Genomic DNA, 25904 nt, shown 5'->3' with positions numbered 1-25904 from the left:
GCTGGAATAAGTGTATTTGCTAAAATCATGGGGAAAAAAAATCACAGCCCTTGCCTAATAACTTTATGGCAGCAAATCTGGAATGTAAATGGGATAGTACCAGAAAGGAGGCCTAATAATTTATTCTCTTTAGGGAGAAAATGTAATGTTTTTTTTTCCCCCTCTTTTGCTGGTGCAGACCATACTATGATTACAGAGAGTGTGGGAGCAGGGAGCCTCGGTAAGGATGTAATAAAATAATTGTTGTAATTATTAAAGCATATACAAGCTTAAAGTTCTCATACAGGACTGAGGGAGGTTGTTTTTTAAAAAGCACTGATATAAGGACATCTATAAAATAACTCAAAGAACATCTGTAAGACGTGATCAGAGGCATGTTAGAATTCAGCTTGAACTGAATATGAAAACTTTTTTTCTTTTAAGCCTATTCTTATTTTTTTCATTCAAGTAAATTGAGCTGTAAAAACTGCAAATTCTTTCATTTTCATCTTGTAGTATTCTGCATGTTTTGTAAATCTTCTTTTGCCATTTTGCATTATCTTCAATTAAGCAACAATTTCAGTACAATGTATTTTGAATATTCTGTATGTTCTCAGTTTTTCATGAAATACATTGTGGCACATAAAACAAAAGCAGAAAAGACATAAGAATGCAGCTGTTTATTACTAGCTGATGAAGAATTAAATAACTTTTTTGGACCATCTGCAAAGCTTACTCATACGGCCTCTGCTTCTTGCTGTCATAAAATGTAGCTTTTGAAATAGTGTCGAATTGGAGCTCTTAAATTAACGCTACTAATCACGTATTGTGGAAGAATGGAAAATATACTATTCACAGACTCATCAGCTATTGCTTGATTTCATAGTTACTGTATTCGCTTTTGTGACAGTGGCATATTGACTCGTCTTATCTTTTGCTTTATCTGTTCCTAATTTAAAGTGCCAATGATTAGGGAAGGGTATGCCATTAATGGAAGGTTAGAGGCAAGAAAGATTAATCTAAGTGGGGTCACAAGGTATTCACCTCTCCTTTCCTTGTGGACTTGTGTCAGACAGCCTTTTCCAGGGTGAGTGAGAGCCATGTGAATTACAGAGGCCTTAGAAGCAATAGCAAGATATGGAGTACGGGTGCATATATAACTTTTTGTTCTGAATGTTACTATTCTCTATTTGAGAAACAAAGTGTGCAGTGATATATTTAAATTTAGTGCCTATGTGAAATGGCAGTAAGGAGGCAGAAATGTCAGGTTGTGTAGCAATACAGTGACTAAGGTCAGTCTTGTAACAGAACTGTGGGAGTCAGTCCATTGGTGAAACATCTAGAAAGGAGGGAAGACATGGAGAATAACTCCATTCTAATATTTTAGGGAGTTTTACTTCTGTCTATCACTGCCCCAGAAGTTTTTAGAGGTCTTACTTGTGCATTTCAATCCTTTAGGCAGCATACACTTGGTTGGGAAAACTTCTGGGTGTCACCTGATCCAGTTCCCTGCTCAAAGAAGAGCCAAAAGCTCAGGTTCCTCTGTTTCGTTTGGTCAATTTTTCAGCGTCTTCAAGGCTCTGCAGCTTCTCTTGTTATAATGTTTGTCTATTTCATGGGAGGGAAGATTTTTCTGATTATCATTATTTTTTCCTGCACTCCAGCTTGTATCCTTTGTTTCTTCTGTCCTTAGCAAAGTCTGACTTCATCTTTATAATGCCCTGTCAACAGCTGTAGACAGCAGTGAGATCTCTCCTTAGCCTTATCTTCCCGAGGTTGAATAAACTCAGCTCTTTCAGCCCCTTTTTTGTGTGTTGCATCCCTTTATTTATTTTGGTGGATGTCTATCCAGCTTTCTGTGTGCTTATCCAGTCCATATCTCAGTGGTTTAGCTAGAAAGACTCTTTGGGAGAAGTGTTGGAAATGTTTCTCAAGTCAAGGTGACCAAAGACACTGCCCTTTTCCCATCTTCTCCTAAAAGGCAGTTGAGTTGATCAGACATCACCTGTCCTTGCTAATCTGTGCTTGCTGTTTCACATTACCAAGCACTTCATGAGCTTGGAAGTAGCTTTTGAGAGGATTTACTCCATAGGCTTATCCATGAAGATAAAGCCTACAAATGTGAAGCTTCCTCCAAATCTATGAAGAAGAAAGCATCATCACTTTGTTGTCTTGAACAGGTGGTCTGTACCTATAAGCGCTCAGGTGACTTGATTCCCTAGTCTTCAGTCTGTGCTGCTAGAGCTGTTTGAGCTGTTCCCATCAGATTACTTTCCCTTTTCCCCTTCTAAAGTTCTTAGAGCCAAAACATAAATACACACTGTCACTGTCCAAAGCCTAGGTGACCATTTGAGATCAGAAAAGCAGGCCCTAAATGTAAAAACACCAAAAATGTAAGCTTCATAGGAACACAACGTAGGAGAGAGCAGAGCCCAGTCTGTCTATTATCAGTGTGTGCAGGATTCCTTAAAAGCGTACACATTGCCTTTGTTTGAACAGAGTATTTCTTGGAATTTCTCTCCCAGCCTGAATACTGCAGGTCGAAGCAGAGCTTGCAAAACAGGGGAAGGTATGTGAGGAGGATAGGATTCATTACAGGGAGCTGGGAACAGCCAAGAGAGCCTGTGTTCATGGAAAGTCACTTTGACTGAAGCCAGCTACCCTGGCAAAGAGTGTTTCTAATGAGGAATACATCTTGTGCAGAATGCATTTGTTTGGAGGCAAAAGGAGTAAAAGGTAGTGAAAGGAGGATAGTGAAGAATATTACTTGTCCGCTGAGTGAACTTAGGTCTCCTGAGACTCTTTCCTCTGTAGAAAGGGTTTCTCCTGTTATACAAGGGATGCTAAATATATAGTAGAGACATTTGCCAATATTTAGATGTGTAACTGAGAGAGGGTTGGGGTTTATGTATGTAATTAGAGAGCTTAATAATGGGGGTGAATTACACCTTTTTTTCAAGCAGCTGTTCTGAAGGCTATGTGCTTTTTTTGTTTGTACCTTCAGTATCTAGGTGGGGTGAATAAAATAACAGTGCTTTTATTTGTCACCAGAAGACATTCAAAGAAACAAAATCACACAAAGGCATTACAAAGACCTGATGTGGCTGATGTTTTCTAGTAAGCTAATGTCAATCAGATACAATCCAAAACAGGGAGAGAAAATTTCTGCTTTTGGTAGAAAGTAGTATACAGAAGGGGATCAGAACAATCTCTGTATTTAGGATTTTAGTTTGTATATTTTCTTGCAAAATGAGCTTTTCAAATATTCTTAATTGTGGAATTTCATGCTTTAAAAACAAAATCTGCTTGCATTTCTGGATATGCTTCACTCAGGTGTGCATGTGTAGGAGAAATTGAGTGTTGCAGGGAACCAGATGTCATGAAAATCCCCAGCTGCATTTTTGGCATCTAATGTGTCTACAGTCACCTGATATGAGCAAGAGGAAAGAACACAGTGCTTGCCTCTGGAAGTGAGACAGAGTCTGAACAGTGAAGTTAAGGCTGAACTTTCATCACTTATGGTTGTTTTACTTAAGTTGCATGGAGATGGATTATCGTATAACATTGACATTTCCAAGAGCAGTTTGTTTGAAGTTAGTGGAGTTACTTAACTGTGAAAAGAGGTATAGGAGATTGTAACTATATTATTTGGCACTGAGTATAAAATATTGTATATCAAAATGAACTTCATATGCTAACACAAAATTTAAAAAAATGTACTTGAATGCATGGGTTTAAATAATACTTTAACTTATGACCTCGCAGTTCTCCAAGGAGGTCACAGAGGTCACAAAATATGATAAAAAAAAGCTGGATATACCATCAGGAACTCTGGTGGCTTAAAGATATGTAAACAGTTGGCGAGGCAGATCGGATATGTTGCCAACTGGGAAGAGCCTCATATGAAAATGTTATTTCAGGTAACATCTAGATGTTTTTAAACAGGATTTGGCACTAGTCAAACTTTAGTTTAAATCAAAGACTGTGCTGTATGTTTTAATAAAGAAAAGAAAAGCATTCAAGTGAAGAACGTGTTAGACTAGCATGTAAGAAATAAAGCTTTCTAAACATCAGACTGCTTCTGAACCTGAAAAGCAGATGCAGTAAGTGACTTTTGATGCATTTCTTATAACACACTAAGAAGAGAAACAAATCAAGTAAATGGAGGCCCTGAGGAACCCAGCTTAGATCTCTTCTAAGATTCTATTAGAATGCAATTCAGGAAGTTGGCTAGCATTTTATTTGCCATGGTTATCACTGGCACTCTGTGCTATTTATTTCTATCAGCTACTGAATAGAGATATAGAAACATATGTTCTCAATTATATTGAAATATAGTTGTTGGTTTTTTTTGTATACAGTTGAGTTCCAGCAAAGTCCAAAACAAACCACTGCCTCAACACAGCCTTAGGTTACTGATGGAACTGAGTGAGAATTTCAGATTTTGATTGACTGTGTTTATAAATGTTTAGCACTTTTCATACTTCTAAGCAAGCATTTCTGAAGGAATGGTAATTCTGGCCTGACTCCAAGTGGGCAGTTACATTCTGGCAACTCTTATTGTTCTGACAGCTTCAGCTGAGTATATCAACTTGCTTCTGTCCTCGTGGTTCCTTTATGAATATGTTAATCTGGCAGCATGTAGAGATGTGCTCTTGCTTAATCTGTGCCACCCTTGCCTATATGGGTGTCTATACATCTGTGTTATAAACTATATCAAGGAACCTGTGAACTAACCAAGTATAAAAATCTTAAAAAAGTGTGCTGTTAAACAAACCAACTGCTAAGGCAGGAGATGGTGCAGAGGTGGGAACAGTTTCCATGTTGAGAGAGAAGTGCTTTTTTTCAGCTGTATTGTTAGCTTTTGCCAGTTTAATGTGTTTGCGTAGCTAGAATCTTGTTATTTATTCCTGTACACAGCTCCCAAATACAATATATTTGCAGTAATATATGAAATGATACCTGTATTCACTGGTGTCCAGCTGTTTCAAGTGAAGGGCTAAACGTATTTCAGTGAAGTCAAGGGGATGCGGTCTGTGCTTTGATTTAAATTCCTACATCTGTTCCGTTTGCTTTGTTCCATTCTTTCTGCTTTTGTTCTTTTTTTTTTTTTTGGGGGGGGGGAATACAACAAACCCATACGTATCCTCCCTCCTAGTGTTGTATGGAGAACAACAAGCTACTATAAAGCTAACTTCTTCACTGAGTAACCTGGAGTCTAAACTAGGTGGAAGTTCACTGTGCACTACCAATTTCTGTCTGATCTATGGTGGTGTGGGTGCCAGGCCTAACCTCTTATTGACATTAACTCTCCAATAGGAAAAGAGAGTATACTTTCTTTCCTCACTTTTATTTTCTTTGGCTGCTTTGTCTGTTTGGGAGGAGAACATCCTTGAAGAGATGCTCCATAGCATCAAGTCAGGCTTCCTCAGGTTTACTTAGAGAGAAACTAAATAGCAGTGATTTACTGTATCGTGATATAGTATGGTTTTCTGTGATATGGGGTCAGCCAGAAAGCTGATAAGCAGATTTTTGGAACATTCCCAGCTCATGGGAGCATTGCTCCAGCAGCTGCAGGAAAAGCAGTGGGAGGCAGCATGTCATATGAGGTTGATTTGAGTACTTCAGTTTTTGAGAGTAACTTCTGTTCAACAAGTCTATGCTTTTTGTAGGTGTGTTTTCAGGGCTGCAGTTTAGGTTCACAAGAGTTCAATGTAACCTAACTGACAGACTGGACTTCTCTGTGTGGGCCTGAATCATGACTTCTGATTTCTGCTAGAAATCTCTGTAAAATTTCATTTCATGAATGAATTGCTTTCAAACAAAGTTCACAGGTATTGGTATCTGTGTGGATTTGAAAATGTCTCACATACTTGAAATCTTGAAACAGTTTTTCTAGTAAGCTGATATTGTGAGGATGTTGATCAAGTAAGTGTATTGCCCTTGATTATAGTGGTAGGACTTAAATTTTAAACTCATCACTGACAGTCAGCCTCCGATATAGGTAGTGTTTATACAGTTTAAATATGCTCACATGGTTAGTGTGGCTCTAGAAGCATGTGTCAAAATATAACAAATTATATAATCACTGCAAAAAGATGAAAGAATGCTAGTAGCTCATGCTTTATACTCAGAGCCTGATATCTGCTTAAACGAGAGCCACATTCCGATATTACAAGACTGAGTGCAGATCCAAGGGCAAAATTTGGCTCTAAAGAACTGAATAGAAATTATTCTTAGAAAGGCTTCAATTATCTCCATAGTAAAACTACTAGAATCCTCATTTTCGTCACTAGAGACACTTGATGAGGGTAGCAGATGGCCACACAAAGCATCCACGCTATTTTATTTGAGATTTTAACGTAAACTGAACTCAAGATATTTTAAATAAGACTTTTAAAATCGGCACATGAATTCATTTTCAAAGGCTTTAGGTTGGAAGAAATCTTGATGTAACCTGAAAACTTCTGCCTTGATCTGACTTGCTTGGTTATTATTATCCAGACACTACCTTCTACTGCTCAAATATTCTCCAAATAATTATTCTTCTTGCACATCAGCCTAATGCCTGCATTTATACTGGCCACTAATAGAAGAGTCTAAGGCTTTTTATTTTAGGAGGCATTTTGGATAGAAACTAGCTTGTAAAAAGAATTTCTTTGACTTGGTTAAAATTCTAGCTGGATGCTTGGGGTGCTGGGGGCAATTATGAGAATCCTGATCTCTGATTCATCTATGGAAGATGGTCAAAAACAGGAGGATTGGTATACACGGGCTATCTTCAGTAGCCCCACCACTAGTTGTATGAGCACAGTAGTCAGGATTCCATTTCGTCATGTCAGCAGGCTAGTGGTTTGGGAATTACTATTTGTACCCTATTAAAGAAATAAGTTGTAAACCCTGTTGCTCAGAGAACACCTCAAGTGTCTGGAAGGCATTAAGTATCACACAGATGCATTGACTGCTTCTGTGTTGTGGGGGAGCACTTTGGCTGCTTTTTACCCCTTGCTCCTTAAAAGCATGATTTTTTTCTCGTTGTGTTTTTGAAGTAGGTATTTGTTAGAATACAAATAGTAGCTATCTATGCAGAAATCACAGTAACTACTGTTTTGAACAGTCATGATTTAATAATAAAGACTGTGTATGTCTTAATTCCTAAACAGAGATAAAAGAACATGAGGTATGCTATACTCGGTGTATACAAACGTTTAGAAAAGAGAGCAAGCTTGAAAACCTTAGTGTAAGAAGTGTACTCTTAGTAGGCAAATTCTCTCAGCAAAACAGCGCATCTCATAAAGGTTAATTCAACATAAGATTATTAAAGTCAAATTTAGTGTGTTTTTATCTTTCTGTGGTTTTGTTCTCCATTTGCCTTTTCCCAGACATTTAGTCACATTGTTGAGATGAGCACATATTCCAATCAAACAGTTATAGGATTATTAGTACATGATTCCCACTTGACAGCAAAAGGTTGGAGATTTAATTTGTTCAGCTGCTGTGAGCTTGCTGAAACAACTGTGTACCAAAAGAAGGATTCCACAAATTTTTCTCATTTTGTTTTTCAAATATTTACTCTTTTAAAATCACTTAACATTAAGGGTTCATGTTGTCCTTTGAAATCAGTGGATTGAGTTGGGCAGGCACATCTGGTGATGGAATTAGACTCTATTTATATTTTTTTCCGCTCTTAATTTTTCAGAGGTAGTAGATGCCAGGGGTAGCATTTAATAAAATCAAGAATCCTGTTGTATTTGAGTTGAAAATGTATTCTTCTGGCTTTGATTTTTTTTTTATATCAGTGTATTACAGCTGCTTACCTGTCTCTCTCTTTATTTTTTTTTTGTAGTAATGACAAGTTTAACTGATACCAGATTATGTATTTATATCAGAGATCAGACTGCAAATTCATTCTTTTCCAGAAAGGCAGAAAGATCGTGTAAAACTGGTGACCACATGTTGACAGGCTGCATGATTTAACAAAACCAGAGGCAATCATTTCAAAGAAAAATGTTTTATTTTCTGCCAGCAGAGTATAATGGAGAGAAATTGGCTGGTATTATTTTTAAAAATTGCTCAAATCACTGTAGTTAGTATAAAATTGTCTCTGGAACTATTTCCTGTAAGTTAACCAGACATATGATTGTATCCTTTCTATTTTGAATACTGAAGCTCACATTTCATCTGTCTTGTGTAGAGCCCGTCATATATAATCGGTCTTTGTGATCATTCCTTCTTTTCCTCTTTCTTTTCTATTGCTACTCCCCCACCTGCAAACCTAATACAATTGCTAGTTTTAGACGTCGCTCGGTATTGTTGCTAGCAATCTAGCAGTCATTGCGTGTCTCTCCCTATTTGATGAGTATGTAGATCTATCAACAGGTAAGCTGCAAGATTAATATACACTGTTTATAGGTATATTGGACTTGCTTCCTCTTAACTCTAAAGTACTTCTTGTTCGCCTGTCTCAGCTAATACTGCTGATGGTAAGGTGGCCTTTTCTAACACAACTTCCAGGGCATCGTTTCTCTAGGAGCGGGATTACTCCAGCACTGCGTGGTTTTTGAAAATGCTATCTTAATTATTCTCTGTGATTTGAAGACTTTTGTGAATAATGGCTTTTGTGAGCTCTCAAAAGTTTCATTGAAAACATGACTATAACAATACAAGCGCTGGCTTGCTTAATATGTGTGTCTGGGTATACAAAAATTGATTCATGCTTTTACTCTTAACTATTTCTGCATCCCTGTTCACTTTCACAGGTCAGCCTCATAGCGATAGTGTCCTGTGGCAGTCAGAGCACTAGGGAAGATGGCAAGAAGGTTAGGAAAAGAAATGTTCATGCCGGTTGGATGAGTTTAAAAATAGAATAATTTTAAAGCTTCATGCCCTTACTGAATAGGAAGGGAATAAAGTTGTCTTTATTCTTATATTTTTAATATGTTTTTATCATTATATTATTATTATGCAAAGTTGATGGAGCAACTCTGATTATATGACAGTCTGATTGATCTAAGTGGTCTGGGCTCGGAAACATGGGAGTCTTTCCCTCTCTGTAGATTTCAGTCCATTCAGTAGCAAAAGTACGTATGTCATGCGGAGGGAAATGAAAAACTTTATGGACTGTCTCATCTTATTTCTGAGTTCTGTCATTTTAACCACATCAGAAATTCTGTGGTGTGGAAAAAAAAAAAAACAACAAACCTTTGCCTGGGTTTATACACAGCAAGTTATTTTACCTTTATTTCACCTCAGAAATAAAATGAAGAAGGAGAAACAGACCAAATGAATCCGAGATAATTCTAAATGCCTTGTAGAAAACAAGATTTTGGTTTCTGAAATTAACAAATTAGTGTTTTTTTTCTCATTCTTACTACTGTGAAACTTACCCAATCTGTTTCCTTTTCTGAAGTGTAAATACTATCAGTGGCCAAGCTTTCTAATGAGTAGCACAGTATTGTAGCTCAGCATGTTGCTGTTTCAGATGCAGACTAAAATAATCTTTAAATACATGAATTGAAATATTGAACTTGGAAAACGTTACCTACTGATGATTGCTACTGTGACTATCATTTAAATTTTTTACTTGGTTTGGTGTTGAAGACAGAGATTACTAGATTGATGAGTGGAAAACACACAATGATTGAGTTTGTCTAGTCAATTGAGTATCTTGTCTGAGGGAAGGTTAAAAGGGTGACATGATTATGGCCTATAATTACCCAGACAGGAAGAAGGTATCTCATATTTTGAGTTTCTATTGTTTAACGGACAAAGGAATAGCAAGATGCAGTGACTGAAAGCTGAAGTCAGCAAAGTTGTAACTGGAAATATAACAGAGTGCTGATGGTGTGGCTAATTTAAACATTGCAGCTGCTTAGCAATAGAAATGCTTTATCTCTTGGAATTTTCAGGTTAAGACTGATATTTTTGAAAAGAAACTTTTTAATTCAAGCACAACCCAGAATTACTAGGTGACATGATACAGCCTACCTCATGCCAAGGATGGTTAATACTGTCATGTTATTCTTCTCTAATATTGACCTCTGAGTCTTTGAGGGGAGCTGCAACACCTGCTGAGTGTTTAAGTGTATACTCAAGGCAAGGAGCTTTTTAGCAAGTTCTACCTTACTGCTGAAACTTGCTTTTGTGGTTTGCTGCTCCTCACTTCATATCAGGCTAGCTAGCCATTTCTGAGGAAGTTCTTTCTTAAGGAGCTTTGCTCCTGAGTGTAGCCTGGGAGACTGTTGTGCAGTATTTCAGAACACTGTAAACTGTAGTGTCTTTAAAACGTGCAGTTTGATTTAGGACTTTCCTACTGTTGCTTGCAGTTGGGTGTTACTGATGAAAGTAAGCATTACTGTATAATGTGAGATTTATTTGTAACTGTTAATGCTTTGAGGCTGCTGGTTAAGTGTTGCTTTTTACAATGTAGTAATGTAACTGATGGTGTGTGCCTTTTAAGGAAGGGTTTTGGCATGGGTTTTTTTTTTGTTGTTTGTTTTTTATCATGAAAAGCATGCAGCATGAGAATTACTCTGGGTAATTAAAGTCGTTTCTCCATTACATTCTTTGGCTATACCATCTCTGGAAACTTACCTTCGCAGGTCTGCTATGAATACCCCAAAATTAAAATACATAGGTTCATGCAGCCAGTACAGTAGTTAACTGCTGTATGAGGCAGTTCCTGGTCTGGGCTAAATATATAACCTCTGGCAATAAACTTATTGGCACGCTGGGAAGCACATGAACTCAATAATGTGTTTGGTCAGTAGCAATATATACAAGTGAAATGAGAAGGATGTTCCTCCTCCTGCATTCAGTGTAAATTTAGTTTTTATCTCATTGTATCAAAAATGCTGAAAATATAACAATATTATATTTTATTCATATGGTTTCTCTTGGTGTTGTATGCTGTCGTGTAATTAAGAAATGGCTTGATGAATTTGTATCTATCTGCATACGTTTTGGGGACCGACTAAGAACTAGACTGATAAGTGTCAACTTAAAAAGTTATTTCTCAAAGATGACTGAAACAGACAGAAAGTAGAACAATTTTCCATCAATTTCCACAATGCTACTATAATACACTGAAAAACGATGATGCAGGCAGCATGTGTATTTCATAAAGTATTAAATATACAGTTGATTGCTTTGGGGACTAAGCACTTTAACTCTTAGATAGGCTTTCTTCTATTTATACATTTATTATGAATGAGAATGGAATGGAAAAAAGAGCCTAAAAAACACTGTGATAATCCTTACTTTATGTCTCCATACCACCTGCAAAATTGGAGGGCTTGAACATTTAGTGTGAATCTGTGAGCTCCATCGATGTCTTTTACTGGCTTTTTACGACTAATGAAAAGTGGAAGTTTATTATTAGAGCTGAGGAGAGACTTGAGGAGTGTCATACACCGTAACATTGCTTCATGAGGCTTTTTTGCCTACTATTCTGTAAATTTCAATGTCAGTTGTGTGCTAGTTGAAACACAAATATTTCCATGTGAGTGCCTTGACATTCTGTTTAAGTTTTGAAGAATTATTTCTTCTCGCTAAATTGATTGTAAGATCTACAGTATTTGGCAAGTCTTCCATATTCCATAGGAAATAAAGAGATGTAAGTAAAGAATATTTCCCTCAGGAAGCAAGTAGGATGTGGGAAGCTAGCCTAGGAAAATGTCTGTTAATACTGATTTATGTAAGAATTATAGGTTTTTTTTTTTTTCCTAAGTCAAGACTTCATTCTGTGCCCAAACCTATACAATTGCCTATTTCTGTTTCTTAAAAATTTATAACTTGTTCCAACCCTCCTAATGATATCTCAGCCTTCAGATTAGACTTGCAATAACAGGTGAATGTCCAAAAAATTGAGGGGCAGACACTCACCCCAACATCCTTCAATTTATGCCTTTCAGAAGTATTTGCAGGGTGGTTGCAGAGTTGCCAGTTCTCCCAGACAGGGGCAAGCAAGAAGTGAATGCAGTCCTTTCAAGAGGACTTCATGTTGACTGTAGACTTCTCTGGAATATATAGGAAGCAATAAAAGTTGTTTCACTGGTTTTGTGTGAAAGAGATGTCTACTTTTGAAAACCTTGCTGCCTTGTGCTCTGCTAAAATGAATTCACTCTAAACTGCTCAGGATTCATGCCAGAAGTCTAGCAGTGGAAGGCCTTGCTGTGCACTTATTCTTTGTTGAAGTGATGGTTCTACAGGTAATGCTGTACCTTGGAGAGTGGAGTTCCTGCTGCTAGGAAAATGAGCTTCTGGAGAAGTGCACAGGCATCAGGGTCTTCCTAAGATTGCAAAAGCAAAATATTGCATGCACTTCTCAGTTTTGACTACACATGGGTGCATCTACACAGCAGCCTAGAGTGGTCGTTGTATTTCTTGTAAATGTGTTAAAGAGACTTCTTAGCTAGGTAGTTATAGTACCAGGTTAAAAAATTAATAATAAAAATGTGGAGGACTCACAGATGAATTTGGCCATGTAGATCTTCTGTCTGTTGTGTTTGAGCTATAGTGTTGTCAGTTTTAAGACTGTTAAGTAATATATCTATAAAATGCAATAGCTTTTCTGGATTAGTGTATCCTTTTCCCTCCAAAGGTTCTTAAAAGTTCTTGTTAATACTCTCATTGGTAGGGTTTTAACTCTAACTTGTGAATCTTCAGTATAACCACAATGTTCAGATGGCAAAGAGGGAGAATTATGAGACCACGAAGATGATAATTATAAGAGTGGGTGGAGAAATAAAGCATGTTATTTTCTTCAGAATGGGTCTTGATGTAGTAATTGAGCACATACCAAACAGAAATTATTTATGTGACAGCAGGCAGTGAAAGAGAGAGGTTTGTATTCTTGCCTTTTTTTCCTGGCTCTGGGAACTAAATTGGAGCGAATAGTTGGAGAGTGCACAGCCAACTCTAACAAAATCCCTATTTAAGTCATTTGTAAAGAGCAAATATAGGATGTCTGAATAAAACGTTGTGCTCTTAGGCCTTTCCATATTAGTAAAATTTCATGGTATAGGCACTACATACCGTAGATGCAGTTTATGCCAAAAACCAGAAAGCCAACAATGAGGAACTGCAGATGTTTATGCCACATCTTCCAAAGACAAAATAATCATAGAATTGTAGAACTGTTTGAGTTGGAAGGGACCCTTAAAGGTCATCTACTACAAATCCCATGCAATTAACGAAGATGTCTTCAGGTAGATCACTCAAGCTGCCCAAAGACTCATCCAGCCTAATGTTTTGGAAAAACAATGTCCACTGCTGATATGAGTGTTCCAAGAAATGCAGTAGTTCTGATGTGAGGAAGATAAGATGTTTACTCATTCTTTAAAATATTGCTTTCAGAACAAGGACCAAAACGTTCTAATCTGGAGCACTTCTAAAACATCATACTAAGGGATTAACAGACAGAATCCAACTGTCACTTTTTACTTCGTAAAGTGATTTTATGTAGTAACATCTATTTGCTGCAGTATGCAAAACTCATTTTTAAATTGTAGTATGCTATGTAAAGTTCAATATGGTATATGATAGCATTAGCCCAGGTTCTCAAATGTGCTATCTAGATTTGCAATTAAAATTAATACTTTTTCTTCTAGCAGTTGGAGGTGCTATGCAATGTTGTCTCTTTTGTCCTGTTGCTTTCCCCGCTTCCCACAGTAAATACTGTTTTTCATGTATTTATGAGGCTGCCAGCATTCATGACTATGTTCATAATCCTGGTGAGAGTGTACCTGTGATCTTTCTTTGGTCACCCATTGAAATGCTACAGTAAAATTGCACTTTTCATCTTGATGCTGAATAAATTACTTCTTTACATATTTGGTAATATATTCTCCTGTCACATAACTCTTGTTGTTGTTAATTGGAATTGCTTATGTTCATTGAGGGAGGAATACTTTTCATCCTGTTTTGAATGAAAATCTGTAATCTTGAATTTGTTTCTAAACTTCAGTCATGAGGAGAGCAGTGCAGGAAATTGCTGCTGTTCCACCAAATTAGCTTCTCAGATATCCTTTTAATTGGAGACCATAACTCAGATTCTTAGTATTTTAGGAAGCCGAACAATACAAATTGAAATACAGATATTTCCAGTAAGGGCTCAGTTCAAAGGCGGCTTTTATACACAGATGAGTCTTCTAACAAATAGCATGTCATATGATAATGAGACTGTTTTCTTCAGCAGTTTCACGTTTCCTAACTGCACTGCTGTGAAATAAGTGGAGAATTTATCTACTTCTTTTAAACAGACAAATCTCCGCTAGAGACTAGTGTGCCCACTGTAGATGGAACATATATATACAAAAAGACGTCTATGCTCTCAATCAGAAGCACAGCACTTCCAAATGCGATATATTATACTTGTTCAGAACATTCATTTCCGCCCAAGTATTCTCTGCTTTTTTTGTGTGTGTAAAGACTTCAATTTCTGTTTAAGAACAAGTAAACTATAGTACTTTGACAGCCGTTCACACTTAATTTCTTTGCATTAAACCAACAGCATTCTTTTCCACAAACATCTATTGTTAGGACAATGCTCTCAGATGGAATTTATGAGAAATGGAATTATGTTACCAAGGAGATAGCATTTACTATAATGAAGAGTAGATCCTAGAAAATGGCCCCTTTTACAGCAGCTCAGAACAGAGCCACAAAAGCAATTGATTGGTCTTGGCATTTAGTCTTATATCAGCTGTGTCATCCATAGCTTCAGGAGTGAGAACGCTAATCTGAAGTGACATTTCTGTTCTGGCGGGCTTTTCTGCCCTGATGAAAGCAATTACTTCATTCCTAACTGATAATTTGCAGGAGTTTCAACCACTTTAATTGATAATTTTTTGTTCTGAGAAGTTCAATTGTGAAGTGATTAGCTGGTTTGGTAAATAGAAATTTAAGGTGTGAAATGTACAAGTTGCTTCAAGGTAAAGTGCTGTTTATTGGGCACTGCAAAATTGCTTGATAAAACTGCAGTTTCTCTGTCCTTGTGATGCTGGCAATTGCTTAGTTTAACACGAGGAGAAAAATTAGATCAAAGTATTGTGGTTGTGGCGTTCGGGTTTTAACTGATGTGTCACAGCTTACTTAATTGTTGCTGTATCAAAGTGTGCATTAGTTTTAGAAGATTGCATAGGATGGTTAGTTTGTAATCCTTAAAAAGCTGCCAGATTCCTCTGATTGCATTCTAATGACTCGCTCTCCAAGTAAATCCTGATTCGTAGATGTAATGAATATGCTTACAGCAGATAAAGCATTCAATGTAGTGATTAGTTCAAACATTCATAAACCTTTCCCTACCAAAGAAATATACGCATTTCTATGAACCAGTTTACACACTGAAAATAAAAGGAACCTATTTTAGAAACCACTCTTACCTGATATTTTAAAAAGCTGGGGTTAATATAGGTATTATTTTTAATAAGTTGCATATTACTCTTAAAGCAATTGTTCAAAAACACTTTTAGAAAAATGTTGGGGTTTTTTTTGCTATACACAATGAAAAGAGTCTTTTTAATAGAAACTAGTTCTGTGATATTTTCCTATATATTGAAAAAATAATGGTCATTTCATGTGTTAAATGAGAAATATAAAGCAAAAATGAAGGTCAAACTGATTTAGCACATCAAACAGACTTTGTCAGCCAAGCTTAATATATCCTGAGTTTGTGGAACAAATGAAATTTTGCTGCTGTGTTACACTTTGCTTCCAAACAACCATTACAACTGGTTTTATATATTGTGTGAGCATCAGACCATCAAACAGTGCATCTTTACTGACGTGTTGCTGCAGTGATGATCTACAGCAGCAATCTGCCATTTATATAAGGGCAAAATGTGCATCTATATTTAGTTGTGAAATTGGCCTATTATACTCTTGATGTTTACAGAGGCTAACATAAATTAATGATGACAGCTATGAGCAGTGCATTAGTTAAGCAGTGGAATTTTTACCTTGAACTTGAAGGTTCTAGCTTTAACTTCCAGTGTGTGCTATGCAGCTTTCTTCACACATTAAAGAAAGTCTCCAAGAAAAATTAACGATTTCAGGAAAGCATTAAATGACTCCGATTTGTGGACTGTGCTGTTCAAATTAATGTCAGATAATGGATTTGTTTACATTTTTGGCAAAACTTTTGCCCCGTGAGAAGCACGATGTTTATGTACAAAAATGAATGCCCCAGAAAGTGTTTGTTCATTCAGAGGGTCCTATTTGACTGACTTTGAACTTAGTCAGATGTCAGATATCCCTTGTCTGTTGAAAAGAGCAGTTTGAGAAAGCAGCGTGACTCACTAGATTATGTACTGCACTTTCACCTGAAAGTCTCCCCATGCAGCTCATGTCAGAGCAAGTATAGCTACTGTAGTAACTATAGATTCCAGTTAACTATGACCACAGATCTGACAAGTATGCAGGTGTTCAAAGGTTCATGAGTTAAAATGCTGTAGCCTTTGATGAATTTTTGATGGATGAATTTTTAATACAGGTCGACCTTTTTCCTTTGAGGCTGCATGCTAGATTAATTGATAAATAGTGAGACTGAGCAGTGTTCAGATCTCCTAAGCAAACAAGTGGAAAAATCCATAAAAATCTGCCTGTCTGAGTTCTCAGATGTACTTTAAAAAAAAAAACAGAAAGAAGAAGGTAAAATTTAGTGTGGCTTTGATTCTCCTCCTTTCCTCTTTTTTGGAGGTTTTGCCCTCACAACAGTACTCTTTTAAACAGTATAACTGTTATTTTATAAGTCTTGAAGTTCTTGTACTCTGAGTTCAGAAAAAAAAAGTGAGAAAAGGCAGTCTATGAATAGGACAATAGAAAAATAAAAAGCAAAGGAAGAGAGGAAAAAAATCAAGTCAAAAAGTTGTCTCAGAAGAATAAAATCCAAAGCAGCAGCAAAAATAGCGTGGAAATTAGTGGTAAATATATTAACATTTTCAGTATCATTTTTTTGAGAATTAATAGAGTTGATCTGATAAAATTGAGGATTATTTCCTCTCTTAACTCTCATTAACATCTGTCGAACTTCTTTTCATTCTGTTGTACTCACTTTGTACTGAAAAATGTTGTCTTTTTGCTATCAATGCTATTCCATTCATTGAACTTCTAATTCTGTGTAATTATCCTCTTATATCAGTTAAATGAAAACAGAGTTGTTTTTTAGGCTAGAACATGGCCTATAGGTGGATGCCTGCATTTGTACTTAGACCCTTTCTGAATGAATTCCCCAGTCAGTGGGAGTCAGATTTCAATGTAGCAGTTACTGTAAATGGGGTCAACTGTTGTTTGCACGGGTCAGCTTGAAACCCAAGAAAAGATGCTTATTGAGAATGGCAGAGTGAAGGAACAGTTGCTAAAGATCATTTCTATAATAGATCAGAATGTACAAATATTCTTAGTAGTTAAATTACCATACTTGGCCACTATGAGTTATGAAATGACGTAACTTTAAAAAAAAAAAAGAGATAAATCTGATTTTATTTTTATGTTAAAATGTTCAAAGTACGTCAATAATATGCCATTTCTTTTACACGGAAAAAAGAAGTAAGAACAGTAAGATGCAAAAATTAAGAATGGTGAGGATGTTTTTAGTGTACTTCATAGAATTACGTACATTCATACCTGTGGACTCTGGAGCAGATAAGGAAATTTGTTATATTACAGATAAATTCAAGGGCAGGTATTCTTTTATTTTTTATTTTGTAAGACTTTGTACATAGAAGAAGTCTGAACTAAAAGTCCAATGGGATATAGAGTTAGAGCTGGATCACTTGGCTCCAGTCCTTTTTCTCCTTTTTTTCTTTTTTTTAACGGTCACATTGTACAATCTAATGTTGCACGTGCCCTCTGTAGGTCTGATTTCTTTGAACTGGATATAACAGGCTTCTGAAAAGGTCTTTGGAGAGTTAGAGAATGTTTATAGTGGACCTTTTGATCCTTAAATTTAAAAAATGTTTTAATATAAGAATACACACATGCACATATTGTTTCATTTTCTATAAAGCTTGTTGTAAACATTATTAGATATTGCTAAATATTGTTGTTGCACTGTATCTGTTTTTTCTGCTACTAATCCACATTGTTGTTAGAAGCTTAAGAAATTCACTAGTGGTTGATAACAGCTGAATTAAGAAGTATAATATTGTTTAGTACTATAAGAAGTATTCTATTCCAGTATTCTGTTGGACCTGTAGTAAAGCTTCTCCTTAAATCAAGGAGGATTTGAGTAGAACTACAGAAATAGGTTCATAGGTAATACTAAAGAACTCTGACAGTACTTGCCTATCCATTGTGCCATACCTTTCTGCTCATAACTAATAAATATGAGCAAACATGGTGATGGAACTCCACAGGCATGCTGTGCTTTGGCTTTAACCATTCTTGTTGGATCTCAGTAACCTGTCTGTCCCTCAAACCTTGCTGTATGGCTTTTGCCTCTACTGCAATCTCTATTTATGACCTGCAGTGGAAGCACTGTGGAACCTCACTGCTTCTGGTATATGGGGCTGAACTTGGGAGATCAATATTTCCAGGGTACCCCAGCTGTCTGTGTTCCACTTAGAGTAGAACCATAGAATCACAAAGGTTGGAAACGTCTTCCAAGATCATCCAGTCCCCCCATCCACTTACCACCCCACCAAAACATGTCCCTTAGTACAACATCTAAACATTTCTTGAGCACTTCAGGGGTATCCAGGGTGGTGATTCTACCATTTCCCTGGAAAGCCCATTCCAGCACCAGAGCACCTTTTCAGAGAAATTGTTCCTAACATCCAACCTGAACTCCCTTTGTGCAACATGATGATGTTCCCTCTAGTACTAGTGCTAGTTATGTGAGAGAAGAGGCTGACACCTGCCTTGCCACAAACTCATTTCAGGTAGTTTTTGAGTGCAATAAAGGTTCCCCTGAGCCTCCTCTTCTCCAAACTAAACAATCCCAGCTCTCTCAACCATTCCCTGTAAGACTTGTGCTCCAGACTCATCAGCTTTACTGCCCTTCAATGGATGCATTCCGGGGCCTCAATGTTTTTCTTGTACTTCAGGGGATCAAAACTGAACATAGTACTTGAGGTGCAGCCTCACCAGATGATCATGTCTCAGTTACCTATGTTGGGCTTAAAGTAAGAGTATGGATGAGTTGTACATGTTAACTGCTTTTTTCTAAAACTGGGTGAGCCTGCTATGAGTCTGCTTCCAAGCTGCGTTCTGAAATTGCAGATAAAAATACTTATTTGTAAACACAGCCATTCTCCAGTTTTCATTCAAAATGCAAACTCACAGCATTAAGTTATTTCACTGATTTTTTTTTTTTTTTTTTTACTACCAGAACTGAGACACACAGGCGAGGTATTGATATGCTAAAAATCCTTACCAATGTAGGTCAGAGCATATGCTGATATCCTGTAACATGTTTGATTGCCATTATATGCAAAAATTAGAATCTGTGCTTGTCCCATCTTTAAACTGGCAGATGATGATCTGTCAGACATGTGGAGGTTGGGGACTGTGCACGTAGATATGGATGCATTTATATGCTTATGAATATAAAATATATAAAATGATGTGAAATAAAATATGAAGCAGGTTAAGCTCGGAATGACCACAAGCACAATGAAATCACAAGTGAGTTATGAGTGCCAATAAAACTTTTATGCAACAGCATATTATCATGTCTTCTGCATCTGCTGTGTCTTCAATAGAAAATTTACTTTTGAAATGTTGTGTACACCATTTTAAAATTATACGATGCTATTTATTGTACCCTTTCATCTGTAAAAGCAGACCTGCTTTATATCAGTCCATCTGAAAAGGCCCTATAAGGAAAAATAATATATATTTTAGAAACTTCCTACCTAATGTACCATTAGTTTTCTAGTCATTTAATATTCTGTTTATATGCTATTGCATCTTAGAATTATCAAGAGCTAGCAGCTGGAAACCTCTTTGTCTTCTTTAGTGGGCTCTGTATGAAAATTGCTTTGGAAGTATGCTCTTAGGGGAATGCACGAAGTTTTACCATTGTATTATGACATCATCCTTTGATATTGAGTAGGGATGCAGTCTGATCCAATTATCTGAGCTCCTTCCCCTTCTCCACAGGCAACAAGAAGGGAGCAATCTTTATGTCCCTTGGGTATATTTCACACTTCGTTATTTCCTTGTTGGTAGCATAGATAGCATACATAGATTTGCTTGTCTGTTGGGAGACCTCATCTAAGTAATCCTCGTGTAAGACGCATAAAATACTTGGTTTCTAGGTGCTTTCTGAATGTAAAGTCAACGTAGTAAGTGTGCGTACGGTTTCTCACACTTCAGTGTTTTACATTGGTAGGAATTTCTAATTGTTTGCAGTCTGGTTTTCTTGTAAGTTCATTTGTTACCAAGAACTAGCTCTAATGTTAATGTCATATGACAAGGGCCCAAGATGTGGTGTTGGCACCACTGCTTTCTGCTGTGAGTTTCACACCTCTCTTATAACACGTTATTGTGTTAGTGCCAGCACTTTCCTCTGTTAGGAGCATCAGATGATGAAGCTGATGTTGCCTATCAGAATCACAGGTGTTAGAGATGTTCAGGGCATATCTAATGAATTCTTTCATTCTGTTGATGAAATCACCATTCCTAAATTAAGGATCCATTGTATCAGTGTAACTTCAGTGTCTAATACTACTACCACACTGTGCAACTTGTCTCACTTTTTCTTCCATGCAGTTCTACTAGTAGACATGTATGCGCTTCTTTCCAGATGTTATTTCTAAGCTTAGCAAAATGCACTCGTGACAACAGTTGCTAAGTCTAGATTTCACTAAATTTGTTAGTATTTTTACAAAGAGCAACATACAGTATGACTGGGAGGAAAGCTGTGATGTATTTATTAATCAACTCCCCATCACTTGTGTGCTGGGATTTTTATTATTTTTATTCTAGAAGTTTAAATACACAGATGGCTCTGAAAAGCACCTGTCTGTAAGTAGCTTCACTTTTCAGCTACACTGACTGCCACTGCAAAACTTAACAATCCAGTAATGCATTATATAAGATTATGTTCCAATACATTATTCAGTTTCAGCAATCTTCTGAACATTGTACAGGATTTGTAAACTGTGCTTTCAGTTTTAGGTGTTGCTGAAGAATATTATATCACCTTTCAATTTAAAATGTTTTATTTGTCACTTAGAATATAGCTTGTAAATTTTAATCTAGCTGCGAGCAGTTCGTATACAGCTCATAAAGGCAAGTTGGTGTTTTAGTATGGGATTCAATAGAATGTTGTATCTTTACCAGTGGCTAAATAGATGGTATTTCCTCCTGGTATTCTGATCATTCACCAGCTGTATTCCTTAGCAACTATAATTAAAAGACTGTTAGTTGTGTATAACTGTATAGAAAGTATAAGTTTTTAATTATTCTCAGGGCAGTGTGATGCAGGGGTGATTTGCACTTTCAAATCTGAGGAGAATCAGGCAGAACAGCCACAAAATTGTACACATACAAGAATATTAAGATAATCTTTTCTGTAGTTTAAGTCTCCCCTAAGTTAGAAAGATAGGTGAATAGAGATCTCAGAATTCAGTATTAGATTTACTCGTCTAAATTCTACTGATCAGTAGAGCATTCAGTAATGAAACCCAAGGTTTCAATAAGACTTGCAGAAGCTTAAGAGAAGGATTTGCTGTTTCATTACACACCGGTTGGATTCAAATTGGTTTCTTAAACCAAATGATATTTAATGGAATTTTGACCATAATTTCATGAAATTAATAAGTAATCAAATGAAACAAAGTAAAAATATATCCTTTCTGAAGAGCTAGAACTGACTGGTAGACACAAACATCAGCACCATCCTCTGTCCACCAAGATGTGGATAAGATGCATAGTGGACACTTGTATCCTAAGCTGATAACACTACTTCGTGTCAAAGCAGAACAAAAACAAAACCCTTACATGGCAAAGGAAGAAACAAACAAACAACCCTGTTCTTTTTATTTATCATAACCTAATCTTCTGGGAAGTTTACTTACATTTCTTCATCTGCCTCAAACCACACAACAAGAAGAGTATATCTCTTTTCTCTGGCAAAGCAATGATACCAGAGATTAACAAAAAAAAAAAAAAAAAAAAAAAAAGGAAGAAACAGAAGCTTGAGTTTTCTTTGACTTTCAGGAAAAAATCAGGGAAAGACAACAGCTTTGATGAGCCAGTGTCTTCCCATCTTCCCAATGTGCATAGCTGCTGAATGCACAAGTTAAATAGCAGAGGAGTAAAATGTGAGTTAATTTTAGACCTCATGTATGGGTGGTAACAAGCAATACATTAGTAAACATGGAGTAAATTAATGTCCTTGCGTATCCAGCTGTTTTGCATAAAGTAAAAGGCTCTCTGTGGTTCTAAGAGCTGTCTAGAAGTGTCTCATATACAGTGTTGAATTACAATCAGAAAAATCAAGTGCATAACTCCATTAACTGCTTTCTTGAACCTGACAGTGGTTACTGTTCCTACAGCAAGGGCAGCTGAACAAGTCATAAAGATTAACCTCTTGTAGTCTCAGTAGGTTTGCATTATTACACCAGAATTTAAACTTCAGTGGCTCAGAAGCTACTTTATAGCATTTCTTGTCATACTGGCTGCCACCACAGCAACCCCTGTCAGAGGTAGCATGCGCTTCAGATATCTGCATCTTACCTCCTTGCCCGTGAAAGTCTGAATTTGGCACAAGTTTGGACGGAAATGGGTTTTCAGTGGGTCAGGACAAGTACTGGAATCTGTGTGGATAAAGCCCATATTCTTAGGAATCCTTTCTTCTGTCTGGCAGCATTAAAAAGAAAGGACGGGCTAATTAGAGAGTGGCTGAAATGAGTTAGGAACAGTTATATAACACGTCTACAACTAAAAATAACATGCTATAATTAGGTTTAATTATTTGAAGATTGGAGTATCATTAAATATATCCTGTATTCTGTACATCCATTCACAAGATTTAAAAAAAATGTGATAATGTGCATACAAGATCAGGAATGAAAAAGCAAGTTTGTGAAATGTGACAGAACGCTAATATTGATGAATGTCCTACTTTGTTTATTTTCTTCAGTTTACAAGCTTTGAGGAAGGAAAAGTCCCGAGATGCTGCTCGCTCTCGCCGGGGAAAGGAGAATTTTGAATTTTATGAGTTGGCAAAGTTGTTGCCGCTGCCTGCAGCCATTACCAGCCAGCTTGACAAGGCATCCATCATTCGACTTACAATTAGCTATCTGAAAATGAGGGACTTTGCAAATCAAGGCGATCCTCCATGGAACTTGAGAATGGAAGGACCTCCACCCAATACATCAGTGAAAGGTATGGCATAAATACATTGTATTGTATCGACTATGGCAGCCTTTAGTAACCTCTAAATTGAAATTTTTACCATCATCCTTTCTTCTTTCCCTGCATATCAAATCCTTTAAAGGGATACAAATGTGGAAATCTGAGGTCTGCATGAGAAAGACACCATGTGAAGGTGAAATAAACCTCTTTTATTTATTTTTATTCAACAACAAACCTACTGATATAAGTATTACAACAGTAAGTCTTTTGGGTAACAAAGTTAACTGTTTGTAGTTATTTAGCAGTGATTGTGTTGTTTTTCTTATTTTAATATTTTATACATGAGTGTATTTGAGAGGAACATAGTGTTATTTCTTGATTTGAGGACTCAAACAATCACATAATTTCCATCATTAAAGCTTAATGTTGGAACTGTGTTTTCAAGCTCATGAGCATGACATCAAAATTTTTAAATCTTCAGATTAGAGACTGAAATTTGCCGTTTTGCAACTCGTATAGAATTTATTTTGATTTCTGAGCCTGTAGGCCATTATTGTATGTTCTCAATACTCAATGCCTCCTTTTCATGTTTAAACTAGTAGTTGGGCAGCAAAACTAATGTTCTGGTCATGGAACTGCATACAGGTCTGGTATTAGAGGAATCAGAAATTTGATTTTAGAGGTTATACGTGTATTGGTCCTAACTAGAGCTTCCAGTGACTTGTAGAAACTGAACATTTTTGTGTAATTTTTCACTCATGCTATTTATGTCTGATAAATATAATAAACTAATGGTTTATTAAACCACGACAACTGACCACAAAGGGTTGCTGGTGCTGCCAGTGAAAAGAGCGTTTAGTTGCGGTTCCACTTAAAGGAAGAAAGATTAGTTAAGCAAAGTTGTAATTTTCGATGAATGGAGCTAGACGTGGAAGGCAGCAACCAAAGGACTTTCAGGCTGATGATTTATTAGCTGGATATATTTGCATCACTTCATGTATTTCATTTATATTATTTGCCACGCCATGTATAATTTTAATGAAGAAAAAAAGGATAATAATTGCGTCATCCAGAGCATGAGTATAACATGGTTCATCAGGCTTCTTATATAACATGCAAATGTTCACCATTTTTTCAGAATGAGTGTTTGTTTTCCAATAATTAAGCAATGTTTCAAGATTGGGTATAAAGTGAAGTTGTTCTAGGATCTGTCTGTTAAAATAAATAATTCCTCCCAAAATTCCTATGGCTAAGCTACTAGATGTCCTGTATTGCAGAAAGTGATCTTTGCAGATATGCGTGTGTTTTTAGAGTATCTGGGTTTTGTTTCCATTATCTTCTTGTGGGATGAGAATATATATCTGAATACGTCAGTATCTTTGCCAAAAAGCTGCAAAAGGAAAGATTTTTTTTAAGAGAAAATTGAACTTTTTTTTTAGATAACAGCATAACTAGTCTGGTTTAAGTTAACGTATTCTTCCCTATAAAAAAAAAAAAAAACTTAGGTAAACAGTTAATGTCTTTCTACTTTCTAATGAGTTATTTTTTATTCCTCTGAGCATAACGGTTATGTTGAGGAAAAAGGATTTTTGCCTTTGATAAGATTTGCATAGGATTTCTTTATACTAACTAGGATTGATTTTTTTTTAATTAATACTTAATTATTACTAGTAAATGGTGTTTCATTGTATATGAATTTACTGTAAGCAGGATTAACTGTATAACAGAGGTATGTTTTATTACTTCACCAGTTCTCCTTATGTGGAGATCTGTTAACGCATTCTGATCAAACATTCATGAAATTACATCCAAAGAAATTCATTTTCATTTATTAAGGTCATTTTTTGCTGCCCTTGAGGAAGTTCATAAAGATAAACAAGCTTGTATAAATAGCTTGCAGTTCCATATAGAGTATAATTGATATTCCCACAATAAAATATTAGGCATTATACTTTGTGCATACCCAAGCAATCTCCTGAATAGACTCAAAAAGTTTATGAATGGTATGGGGCATAGGGAACTGCATTATTATTTTTTTTCACTCCCTCCCTCACTTCCTCTCTCCCCATCCCTACCCAATGTGATCTGCTTGTGTTAATAATTAAATTTCAAAGCTTAGTTTAAAGTTTGTTCCCCAGTACTGTACAGCAATTTATTCCTTTTAATTTAGTATTTCAGAAAGGTCCTTTACTCTGCCCTGTATTTCTCATAGCTTTCCTGAAAAGTCTATGAAAGCTGATGAGTTTGTTCTCTTATGCCTATTGTGTAGTGATTGCTACAAGTTTTGCTTGCAAATGAACTCTAAGGTGACTCCATATAATGTTTTCAGAGTCAATTACTTCATGGAAATATCTTGAGCAATTGGAAAGTAACAGATAGTTTTCTCCATTATTTTAGAAATATCTATTGTTATAATACAGATCAGATCTACAATGAACATTATGCATTATTCAAGAAATGACCAGGCATTCTCAGCAGTGTTTCAGCTAAATAACTTATGATTGTAACCTTTAAAGAAATATCATTGCGGTGACTATTGGTAAATCATTTCTCCATTCATAGTAATCTTTATTTAGAGGCTATCTAGAAACCATTATATCTTTTATTAATCTTAAAAG

General features: G+C 36.3%; 1 protein-coding gene across 7 annotated transcripts in view; it reads left to right on the top strand.

The window, feature by feature from the left end:
- Positions 1-25904, top strand: part of NPAS3 (neuronal PAS domain protein 3) — a 597540-nt gene that overhangs the window by 154854 nt on the left and 416782 nt on the right. For 4 of the 7 annotated variants that reach the window (XM_065753476.1, XM_065753444.1, XM_065753486.1 and 1 more), the window contains 2 exons: positions 23072-23316; positions 23429-23479. In XM_065753476.1, coding sequence (XP_065609548.1) covers positions 23072-23316; positions 23429-23479 — 296 coding nt within the window. The remainder of the gene's footprint in view (positions 1-23071; positions 23317-23428; positions 23480-25904) is intronic. The other 3 variants (XM_065753462.1, XM_065753495.1, XM_065753469.1) reach the window with 1 other exon arrangement.

The sequence above is a fragment of the Cyrtonyx montezumae genome, unplaced genomic scaffold (assembly GCF_038088225.1).
Source record: "Cyrtonyx montezumae isolate F1298 unplaced genomic scaffold, pur_monq_1.0 scaffold_10, whole genome shotgun sequence".
NCBI lineage: Eukaryota > Metazoa > Chordata > Aves > Galliformes > Odontophoridae > Cyrtonyx > Cyrtonyx montezumae.
The sequence above is the reverse complement of the archived record's forward strand: the minus strand, read 5'-3'. Positions and strand labels throughout refer to the sequence as shown.